Source organism: Schistocerca americana, chromosome 8, assembly GCF_021461395.2.
Source record: "Schistocerca americana isolate TAMUIC-IGC-003095 chromosome 8, iqSchAmer2.1, whole genome shotgun sequence".
Lineage (NCBI taxonomy): Eukaryota > Metazoa > Arthropoda > Insecta > Orthoptera > Acrididae > Schistocerca > Schistocerca americana.
In genome coordinates, this window is record NC_060126.1 from 203,146,700 (window position 1) to 203,158,975 (window position 12,276).

General features: G+C 41.5%; 1 protein-coding gene across 2 annotated transcripts in view; it reads right to left on the minus strand.

The window, feature by feature from the left end:
• Positions 1–576: 576 nt before the first annotated feature.
• The window catches only part of LOC124545056, a 76,994-nt gene continuing 65,294 nt past the window's right edge, over positions 577–12,276 (minus strand). For both annotated transcript variants that reach the window (XM_047123845.1, XM_047123844.1), the window contains exons 2-3: positions 7,490–7,589; positions 577–1,049 (exon numbers count right to left, since the gene is read on the minus strand). In XM_047123845.1, coding sequence (XP_046979801.1) covers positions 700–1,049; positions 7,490–7,589 — 450 coding nt within the window. In that variant the 3' untranslated portion in view covers positions 577–699. The remainder of the gene's footprint in view (positions 1,050–7,489; positions 7,590–12,276) is intronic.

The following is a 12,276-nucleotide window of genomic DNA, read 5'->3' on the forward strand; positions in this document are numbered from 1 at the left end:
TTAAATAGTTCTAAGTTCTAGGGGACTGAGGACCTCAGATGTTAAGTCCCATAGTACTCAGAGCCATCTGGTAATGAGAGAGGAGAGAAGATGGGATCTGCGCCGACATATAGGTCATTTCTCTGAAATATTACCAAGAGGTCAGCCAAGCTAAGCGTTCTGATATAAGGGACGTAAAATCAACAGTGTTGCGTCGTCACAGTTTAAGAGACACTCAGGAGGGATCTGGTATTGTTGCTGGACACTGGCACAAAGACTGGTGGTAAGGAAGCATCATTCCTCACCTTGTTGGTGAAACACTTGCTATCACCGAGACGAGCTCCATCTCAAAGAAATACATTAGCGAACCCCGCTATGGAGGGGGTACCCATCAAGTAATTGCATGATAATCTATGCAGAATAAGATAAGATCCATAATATATGTGTGTCTTATTTCTAAATATTAAAGCTGTTGCCGACGCAATATAAGCTACTTATCCACAACAGTGCAAAACTAAGATAGACGAAATTTATTGAGTGTAGGGTGGATCAGGGCCTGAGTGGGAAATGATGAGGGTGTAATAAATAGATCCGAAATTTAATTTCTCCACAGTTATTTTTATTTGACTACGAAGTATTAAAGCCAGTACTATACAATATTAGTGACACAGAAGGCACTAGAACATTGTCAGAATTAATTTGCAGAACGGTCCATCTTCCTTATCCAGCATAGGGGAGAACTCCAGCGGCAGCAGAATGTGGGTAAGCCCCAGCAGTATACGGGTAACCGTTTATCCCTGCCGTGTAGGGGTAGGCGCCAGCAGCGGTGTAGGGGTGGGCAGCTGCAGTGTAGGGGTAGGTACCAGCAGTGTAGGCGTAGGTACCAGCAGTGTAGGGGTATGTTCCAGCTGTGTAGGGGTATGTTTTGGCTGTGTAGGGGTAGGTTTTAGCTGTGTAGGGGTAGGCATCAGTCAAGGGGTTGTAGGCTGCCGAATATGGGTAGGCTCCTGTGTAGCCCAGGGCGGAGTAGCGGCCAGCCACGCCAGAATAGTACGGGTTGTAGGCTGCCCCTGCAAATAAAAAGGCACATTATTACCTCCAGGGTAAAGAGACGACGTTAGGCGTTATTAGTACCACCTAATGACTTACATGAATTATTCAATGTGACGCATCGCCTGTGCGTCAATTCTTTCATAAATATAACACTCCAAAAGTGTGGGAGGCATAAATATCCATACACAAGTTACATATCTTTAGTATAAGTAATGCGAAAAAATAATCTAATATTTAGACACTACTGAATAAGGAATTTTACTATATTTGGTGTGCAAAGGAAATATAAGTGAACTGGGAACGTAAAATTACATTACTTCTAACTGGTATTACACTCATATTAAAACTAAATGACGCTTTATTGTAAACGTAGCCGTTATATTCACATTTATTTTAAATTTTTACGCACGTTTACCATCTACCGGAAGATATATGTCTCTCCCGAAACACTGTTAGATAATTGCATGTCCCTGCGTTACGTTAATCCATTTTCAATTTCCCTTCTATTGCTGGCAGTACCATTACAACGATACATTCTACAAGCGGTATCCTGACATAAACCTGGTACTAATTAAAAAAGCAAACAGAAGGACGCTATAGATTTCAAATTTCGTTCTTCGTCTTCATACCCTGGTACAACCGTCCTATCTCTCATTTCCGAAACTGATGTTGTTTCTCTGATGTAACACATAATCTTACTGTCTGCATGGTTTTTAATATGCTTCGTTATACATTTACTAGAGGCACAGAAATTCTAAAACAGTAACCACGTGTTGCACTATACAACATGAGCCTATTTGGAACGTTATGACAAGTATACACACAGGGAATTCCTCATTTATTCTTTCTAAGAAAATATTTTACTTTCACAATAATAATACTATATATCAGAACGAAATGGAAGTGTAAATTACAATCTTTCTCAGCACAATTGTACGTTTTACTATAAGCACAGTCCTTCAGCCAGTCCATCTTGAAATACTGTCTGACTACAAATAACTTTAGGTTTCCATTAGCTACTGAACAAAGGACTAATTATATTCCTATATTGATGAAGAAGCTTCTTCTTCCCCCTCGTTTCTGATTAGTTTAACTTTTCCAATTAAAAAAATGGACGACAAATAATTTACAAATTTTGTCAGAATTTTAATGTCGACTAGCAGCTTCCTTCGATGAAGATGATCCTTATTCGACGTAATTTTCTTTTATTAAAAACATAGATGTTGTAGTGTTGATGACAACATGAGCTATTTTGTTATTGTTTAATTATCATCCTAAAATCACATTTTATGAGTGTGACCACTACAGTTCAAGAATGTTTATAATATAACCCTCAATTTACTTGCCGAATTTTTTAGTATGGCTCCTCCCATCTTAACTTATTGAGATTTTGTGTTCCACGAGCGATTTTTGTTTTTCACTTCAATATCTAGTCGTTTCTCCTCTTTCCCTTATTTTGTATCAGTTCGCACATACATTATGTTATAGCCTCTGTGTTAGAATAGTAATACTCTCCGAAATCACTCTCGTTAACGGGTGGAATCAAAGATAATAACTGAGCTATTTCTGTAATCCTTGTTTATGAAATTAGTAGATTCTGACATGCGAAGGGAAGAAAATGCGATTTGGAAACATAATATCGGTCATAGATACATCTTTGCACGAATGACCGTGTCTTTCGGAGTGACTGAAAAGAAGTTTGTAGCAAGCGTCTGATACAGTTGTTAATTTTTCATCTGGTGACCATAACTGTTGATCGCTAAGTGTACAAAGAATCATTCTCCCACCAGGATATCGCGTCCCGTACTAAGCGGGAGAAGCAACATCATTAGTCACTTGTTCTATGATTTCTAACATCTGTGTTCGCCTCCAGTATTTGTCCTCCAGGGCTTCTTCTAGATTCACGGAAGCTGTTCCCTGTCATCGTCAATTACACCCTAATATCATAATCTTTTCTGTAGATGGTGTGTACCATTGTGTATTGTATTGTGTATTTGAACTGGGAACCGAGAAACGACGGAGAGGCTTCGCGCCGCCATAGCCCTCAGTGGTTCACAAACTCACAACAGGCCACAGCACCCACCCCACCGCTGCCCACACCGAACCCGGGGTTATTGTGCTGTTCGGCTGACAGTGCATCCCCTCCCCCCCTCCCTAACACCGCCACCTCCACTCCCGGAACGTCTCATACCAGACGACTGTAACCCCAAATGTTTACGTGGAAACGGTGTTTGCACAGCAATAGCCGACACATTGTGAGGCGGAATGAGGGGAACCACCCCGCATTCGCTGAGGTAGGTGGAAAACAGTCTTAAAACCCTCTACAGGCTGTCCGTCACTCTGGACCTCGACACTGATCCGCCGGGCGGATTCGTGCGGAGGACTGCCACGCCTTCCCGCTCGCCGGCCGCGGTGGTCTCGCGGTTCTAGGCGCGCAGTCCGGAACCGTGCGACTGCTACGGTCGCAGGTTCGAATCCTGCCTCGGGCATGGATGTGTGTGATGTCCTTAGGTTAGTTAGGTTTAAGTAGTTCTAAGTTCTAGGGGACTGATAACCACAGCAGTTGAGTCCCATAGTGCTCAGAGCCATTTGAACCATTTTTGAACCTTCCCGCTCGGGAAGCAGCGCGTTAGAGCGCGTGGCTAGCCGGGCGGGCTGGTATGTACCATGTAACATTTTCTTCGGCGGTTCTGCTAAGAACAGAGAGGTGCTCGGTTTGAAGTAAGAGTAAGATGGAGATGCAGTCTTTCTCCTATGCTGTGTAACATGTGTATTGAAAATTCAATTAAAAGACAAAAGAGTCAGAAGCGGAATTAAAATTCAGTGTGAAACTGTGAGAATGATAAGATGCATTAATTAAATTGATTGTGTGAAAGTGTTAGAAAATAGCTGAAATGAGATTAGCGACGAACCTAGTACCAAAATTGGAGACAAAGTGGCTGACGAAGAGGAGTTCTGCTTCATTGAAAGGGGATTAACGCATGATGGAGGAAGCAAGGAGGTTACTGGAAATAGACTAGCGCAGTCGAGGAGAGCAATCTTCATCGAGTAGGTCTCCCACTACGGAACATTGGACTTTACCAGAGAAAGTAATTTCGGAGAACCGCGTATGCAATACAGCGTTGCACAGAAGTGAGTCATGGGCTGCCAGAAAACCAGAGGTAAAGATTGTAATACAGGAGAATGCTGAAAATTAGGTCGTTTGTTAGGATTAGAAATGGGGGTGTCCATCGCAGAATTGGAATGATAAGCAGTATATTGAATCTACTAATTATATGAAGAAACAGTGTGGTATGTTATGTGTTAAGACTCAGGGGAATGACTTCCATGATACGAAACGTAAGTTAAGAGCGCAAAAATAATACCGGGAGATTGAGACTGCAATGTATGCAACAAATAACTGAGAATGTTAGGTGCAAGTGCTGGTCTGACAAGGGAGATGCATGACTTCAAACGCGCAAATGCGCTTTCAATATAAATCGTTCATCCCAAAAACAGTGGAATTAGCCATTCGCATTCAAGACGCAACTGTTTTCTTCTATTGTCATTTCTGGTCAGGCCATAAAGATCGTACCCTTGTAGGTGAATGTTTTCCGAACAAGAATGCTACGCTCAAGATAGTGCTACCGCATACAACAACGTTATGACGTGTGCTTGTTTAGGCAACATGAGTTCCACATGCTGCTTATCTGAGACTACAATGTGAAACACCACAAGTAAAGTTACATGAACATCATGACATCATCAGACTTCAGTCTGTGTTATGCAGTCAAGTTTTCTGCTGCGACGTACAAGCCTACTTTACATTATACGTGGCAAAAGCCAGATTACGACATTTACAACATAAATATCATTGTCTGAGAATGTAAAATGTGGCGTTTGATATTGGACTTAAACGCAGACGTGATACTGAATAAGAGAAGAAAAAAGAATTTAATCAGACATGCATATTGTTCTGTTCCAGTTTGCTTTGACCACTTCATTGAAAACATACATACACCTTGGAGTCTGAATAGCTGTGCAACTCTGTCAGGTCAGTAGGAAAATTTGACATAGAGCAGTTATTTTAAGCAGAGGGAAGTTTAACCATCAGTCACGACATTACGTGTTGTTTCGGTTCTATTATATCGATATTTTGTTTTTTTCGCATTACCTGAATTCCTGTCTTAGACTTCGAAAAGGTGATCATTGAAATGTCTTTCGTGGTAAAACTAGCAGTTTTGTATGAGAATGTGTCAAACCAGTGGTTTTGGGATAAGCGATTAATATTTTAAGCACTGCTTCCTGGTGTTACTAGCTTTCAAAATTTCCTACATCTTTCTCAAAAGATCTATCAGATGAAGAGATTAGCGCAAGCAAGGAAATCAACGTGGACCACCACGAACCATCAGAATAGTGACGGTCCGAAGAATAGGAGAAAAAACTCATTAGTGGAATTTATGGTAAATTGATATTTAGATGCTACGACTGATTCGCTGATGTTGACACAATGTGTAACGCAATCGGTTTATAATGAAGCGGGAAAAAATGAAATCGTGCATACGCTCTTAAGGCGGAAAGAAAATCGTACCGCGAAGTAGTTGTTCGACTGCAAAAAAATCGGTAAATGTGGTTTGTATGTATAGACAAACAAATGATTACGATTTCAGAAAAATTGTATGATTTATGCTAAGGAAATTGCTTCACAAATTCATTAAGTTAGTTTTGTCCAGTTGATACGCTATATCTTCAAAATCCCTATCTGTTTGGAGGGCCCTACCCATAGTGCTTCAAATTTTCTTAATTGCGGATAGATCCGCAAGTATTGCTGACCGAGGTACAGTTTGGCAAGCACGAAAACAAGCAGTAGAAACTCTAGCTGTCTGCAGGAAGGCATTATATTGTTGAAATGTAGGACCAGGATGGTTTGGAATGAAGGACAATAAAACGTGACGAAGAATATCGCTGACGTACCGCGGTGCTGTGAGAGTGCCGCGGATGACAACCTAAGGGATCCTGGTGCGAAAAGAAATATACCCCAGACCATCACTGTTAGCTGTCAGGCCATATGGCGGGCATTTGGTTGGTAGGCCACTGCTGTACGGTGCCTCTGCAGACACGTCTTCACTGAAACTTGTCAGATTAAAACTGTGTGCCGGACCGAGACTCGAACTCGAGACCCTTGCCTTTCACGGGCAAGTTTGGAAGGTAGAAGACGAGGTACTGGCAGAAGTAAAGCTGTGAAGACGGGACGTGAGTCGTGCTTGGGTAGCTCAGTTGGTAGAGCACTTGCCCGCGAAAGGCAAAGTCCCGAGTTCGAGTCTCGGTCCGGCACACAGTTTCAATCTGCCAGGAAGTTTCATATCAGCGCACACTCCGCTGCAGAGTGAAAATCTCATTCACGTCTTCACTGGTCATCGACGGTCACTTTGGAGCATGCATGACTCATCGCCGAAGACAATTCTACTCCAGTTAATGAGACTCCAGGCCAAAGACGTGTCTGGAGATACTCCAGACAGCCGTGGGATACAAACCTGAATGTCACCCGCCATGCGTCCCAACTGCCAGGATGATGGTCTGGGATGGCATTTATTTTCATTGCAGGACCACTTAGGTTGTCACCTGCGGCACCCTTACAGCACAACGGTATGTCGACGATATTCTACACCCAGTTTTGTTGCCTTTCATGGCAAGCCGTCCTTGCCTTACATTTCAGCAAGGTAATGTTCGCCCGCTCACGACTATAGCTTCTACTGTCTGTCTTCACGCTTGGCAAACGCTGCCTTGGACAGCAAGGTCTCCGGATCTCTCCCCAACTCAGAACGTTTAATCACTATTGGCAGGGGCCTCCAACCAGCTCGGGGTTCTGACGATCTAGCGCCCCAACTGGACAGAAGTTGGCATGAAATTTCTCAGGAGGACACTCAACAACTCGGTCAATCAATGCCAAGCCGAACAAGTGCTTGCATAAGGGCGAGAAATGGACCAATGCCTTATTGACTTGTTCAATTTGTGAAACTATTTCTCTTGAATGAATTACCCAACTTTTCTGAAATTGTGATCGTTTGCCGGCCGAAGTGGCCGTGCGGTTAAAGGCGCTGCAGTCTGGAACCGCAAGACCGCTACGGTCGCAGGTTCGAATCCTGCCTCGGGCATGGATGTTTGTGATGTCCTTAGGTTAGTTAGGTTTAACTAGTTCTAAGTTCTAGGGGACTGATGACCGCAGCAGTTGAGTCCCATAGTGCTCAGAGCCATTTGAACCATAGCCATTTGTGATCGTTTGTTTGTTTGTATATGTACATCACATCTATCAGTTCCCGTCCCATTCGGATAATTCCTTCGAGGTGCACTTCCTTTTTATTTCTTCTTACCGTTTACAAAAGGGTAGGAAAAACGCATGTGAAAACGTATGTATCTCGTATGAACATATTGTTCACGTTATTACGTCTAACGTGCGATGATTTTAGGAGTTCCGTACCTGTGACGAGGGGGTCGACCGCCTTCTTGGATCTCTGGACGCTGGTGTCTTCGGCAGGGGTGGCCAGGGCGGCGCCCGTCACGGCACACAGCACTAACACCTGAAACACAGAGTGCCAGCATTGCCACGGGTTCTGCAAGATAAAACTACAGCAACTTATTAATACAGGGGCAGGGGACCCAGCTACAAAAAATCGGCATCCGGCAAAATCCGACGCCAACTCGGTCGGCGATGTCCTGTAAGAGGAATATGCGATCACTGACAGTCACAAACCACAAACAAACTCTTCTAACAAACAGGTGTTTCTGTGATGACAGGGCAAAATTAGTTGTTATAGAGAAGTAGAAGAGAAACAAAATATGATCAAAAATGTCAGCCAGCAAGCGATCCAGTCCAATCTTTCAAACTAAGAAGTTTCCGACAGTAAGAGGATTGTAACAACAACCTCGAAGTATCCAGGAACAGAATAAAACACCCTTATGACTCGTAGGGAACACAAAGAACAGGACTCGAGTAAAGCCTGTGGACGTACTGATGAGCGATTCGTGCAATCTTTAATGGGCACACGGTGGATGTGCCTGACTCTTAGGCGTGGTTTCGTGGCACCTATTTTCTTAAGTTTAAAAGTTTTTACGTAGCTTTAATATTTTCTTAGTTACGTGTAAGTAACAATAGTTAATGTTCGACCAGAGTGACTAAGATTATGTAAGAGCAAGGAGAAACTAAATCGACGAGACCTAATACAATCTATGTTAACAGAGTGACGAAAACTTTTTTACAGTTGTTCTGTAAGTGAAGAAACAGACTCTGGAATTCTCATTCACATTCGCATCGCATTCGTTTGCATATTTTATTCTGATTCTGATTGCTGTTCATAGCTGAATTAATATACCAGTGAGTGTATATTGAGAATATAATATGAAATCAAAATGTTATTCAGAGTTGTGTGTTTCATTTATGGAATTCCAGTCACAACCTAATTTCAGAAGTATTGTGAGACAAGTGGCATATGTTAATGACGAGACTTTTGTGGGAGACTATTTGGCCAGTTTCGCCGACATTTAATCACACTGTATATTTGAAAAAGTCGTCTGCAATTTTCGAGGTTACTTTAAAGAAGTTTGATGAATTTCCTGACAGATGTCACGGTAAAATATTTTCAGTGACGTTACTCAAATCCGACAAGCTGAAATCACAGATTACTTTGACTTGGAGTCGTCCTATTTTATGAAAGACATTTATTAAGATTAATTATGACATATGTTTCATCCCATTAATATTTCATAACAATGTATGACCCAAAGATATAGTGGGATCGCATTAAAGCTTCGTGTAGGATTTCACTGATGTAGCTAAATAAAAGTAATCATAATGTGACACCCCGTACAGATTCAAGTGTGAGCAGGAAAATCGAAAAAATAACTTTTTGTTTATATTTCATCTTTAGTTATTGTTTCTTTCATCCAAATTTCAAACGTATGTGACAGGCATTATGTACCAATTGGCATCCATAGTAGGAAATATGTCGCTATATTGGGAGTACAGAACCTCTGAAAATTCTACTGAGTAATCCGAATCATTGCACAGCGTCACTAAACAAACAAACTGAGCAGAGGATGCATTATAAGGAAATATCATCCACAGAGCAACACTGTGCGAAGTGAATTTCACTTCAAGAATTCTACAGCTTTCTTCTGAGTGAAGGAAATAAGGAATAAACAGTAACCTTAAAGGAAAGGGAACATAAATTAGCTACAATGTCCAGTAAACAATGAGTGTGCGAAATGATACTGAAGCCAATGCTGCTAGAAGTGTCTGGCTTGCAGTTTTGAGACGATATGTGCTAAGTGGTGGTAAAGTGTGTTTCTCAGAGAACTCAGCATCCCGGGCTAATATCGTCGAAAGATGTAGGTTACTTTCTAACTCCGGCGTCTGATGCAACACGTTTTTTGTTCGTACGTCAGTCTCTACGTGAAATGAGCGGCGCTATAACCACAATCCTTCCTGTGAAGGAAAATACACGGATTACAGGCACGTCACACTTTCTTACTCGCTGGAACAATGTCATGTGCACAGTATTTGGAGAAACAAGGTCACGTGAAGAAACTAAAGTTGTAGCTAAAATATCAGTAATCTACGCCTTCACCGGTATTCAGCAAAGCTAAAAAGATACTTATTGTAACGACGTATATTGTTTTTAGCTATTGAGAGAGTTTAAAGAATCACAAACACACTTTGGAGCCCCTTTTTATCGATGTTTTACATGTTTGACGTTATCAGCAGCGTTATTCTGTCGACTACAACCCTCGATACTCGCCACTGGCGAGTTTTTACACACAATCAACTTCGCTGTTCCTTGTACTTAGATGACATCACCTATTCTTTGCTTATCCTCTATTGAGTACATTACCTATGATCATTAGACTCACAAAAGCAGAAACGAAAACCTATCTAACATAATAACACGATCATGTAAAGTTAGGCGAATCACACCTAGCAGAACATGCCCTGCATCTGGGAAACTTTCCTTCTATCGAAGGAAATAAGTGGATACGAAATTTAGGAAGTTTTCTCATTTTATTGAATATCTTTAGCATTAATTGTGTGACTTACGTCTGATTAAAAAATAAACAAACAAGTAAAAATAAAAATTAAAAAAAGATCATATCAGGACATTACTTAAGATGTCACGAACGGATAAATGTGAGAACTGCTGCACAACTAGTCACGCTTATAGACTGTAGCCCAAAGGCCCGCCTCCTCCGTTGAGTGGTCAGTGCGTCTGACTGGCACGGAGCGGACTCGGGTTCTATTGCCGGCCGGTTCTGAGATTTTCTCTGCTCAGGGATTAAGTGATATGTTGTTATCACCATCATAGACTGCGCAAGTCATCCAGTGTGGAGTCACCTGAAAGTACTTGCTACTCTGTGGACGAATTTCCTCAAGTGGGGACTCCAGGCCTTCAGTGCACACGATCATTTCATTTTATTTCATGTTGCTCAGAATACAATACCAAAGAACACGGATAGGTCGAAGACATACTGGATGAAGATCTGTTTGGGTCAGAAGGGAAACAAATGTTAGGGAAGAGAATTAGATATTTCATTTGCTAATGAAAGGGAGACCGAAGAAAAAACGGGCTACCTGTCTAGCATTTATTGGCCCAAAGAACACTTTCGACACTGTTCAAGCGAATAATATTTTCGATGTCCTCGGATGATTGGGGAGAAAGTACAAAGAGAGATGAATAACATAGAAGAGCTACAAAACCCAAGTGGAATTAATATTAAAGTGAAAAGTCAAGTGTGATAAATGTGTGTTGAGGAGGGAGCTAGACGGATTTGCAACTGACCACCACGAACGATGAACTGGTCTGTGACAGAGCAGTGATGGACGAGAGAGAATGGTGCAGCCCTTTCGTGAGGACTACTTAGGGGACTGTTTAAAGGAACGGGAAGCATACTTAGCAGAGAATGTTGTTTCAGGATAGGAAAAGCAATGACAAAGGTGGTTAAGGGGCTAAGAGTAGTATAATGGAGAATAGCTTGCTTAACATCGAAACTGAGAACGACACAGACGTCTACTTGAAGAAAGAATTTTTCTATCTAGAAAATAAGATCACGATGAATAGCTGACGCAAACAAGCTATCACAAGCTGGTAAAGATAGACGAAGCAAGCTTGATTTCAGATCACAGCTCTGCTGGTATATGTATTACTAAATGGCTAATCCGGTGCACAGTCCCTGTACCAAATTGTTTATCTAATGATGACTGCCATACGCAACAAAAATTTGATTTTCAGTATTTCTTGTAATTACTGCCGTAATTTAGAAACTTAAGATGCTATCATAACCTACTCATGAAGAGATATAATCTTACATTGAAGGCTTAACACAATAAAACAAGTATTAATGTTAGAAACTGTAAATATATTTGAGCCAGCGTAGCTCACTGTTGCTCACTGCCCGCCCCCCCCCCCCCTCCCAAAAAAAGACTGAATTCATCCAGTATTTGAGGATGAGAGCGCTTAGCGGCTTCCAACAAAGTTTACACAATTTGAAACCTTTTAGAAATTTGTTCTTGTTGATGCCCTCCACAAAATAATGAAAGGAAAAAAGTTTACGGTCTGCTATATTTTCGGTGTTCATGCAGTAGGGCTTTAGCATCAGGCATGACGTTTTAATTTATTTCCCCAACAGATCTTACACGAAAATATAAGGGAATTATAAGTTGCTTGGTTATCCAAGTCTGTTTCATTACCCTGCAGGTTCAGTACTTCGAAACGAACAAAACCAAAGTAATTACGATTTTCCACCTTCAGCCATGAAGGACTCACACGTTCAATATAAAATATTTCACTCGATAACTTATTACAAGGCAGTCAGACATTTGGGGCTGTTTCATGAGTTCGATTCGTTAAAGAATCGCATTTTTTTTTTTGGAGGGGAGGGGGGGGGGGGCGTTTGTGTGGGTGGAGGGAGTGTTGCTACTATGAAGTTTCTGAAAGTAAACCCCTGGTGTGTTGCATCGTATGCAAATGAAATGTAGATCACCAGAAATCCGGAGAAGAGAACGCTGGAAGGATATGAAATATGGTGTTACTGAAAAAAATTAAAAATTAAGTGAATAGACAAAATGAGATGTAAAGAAGTTCTATAAAAAGATAGAAAAGATTTTTGTTGAAGTCTCTTACCACATGACGGGTAGTTAGTTTGATTTCCGCTGCGATACCCAGCCATACCAAACATGGCTGTGAACAGACCAGTAATGGGAAAGAAAGGTTAGCG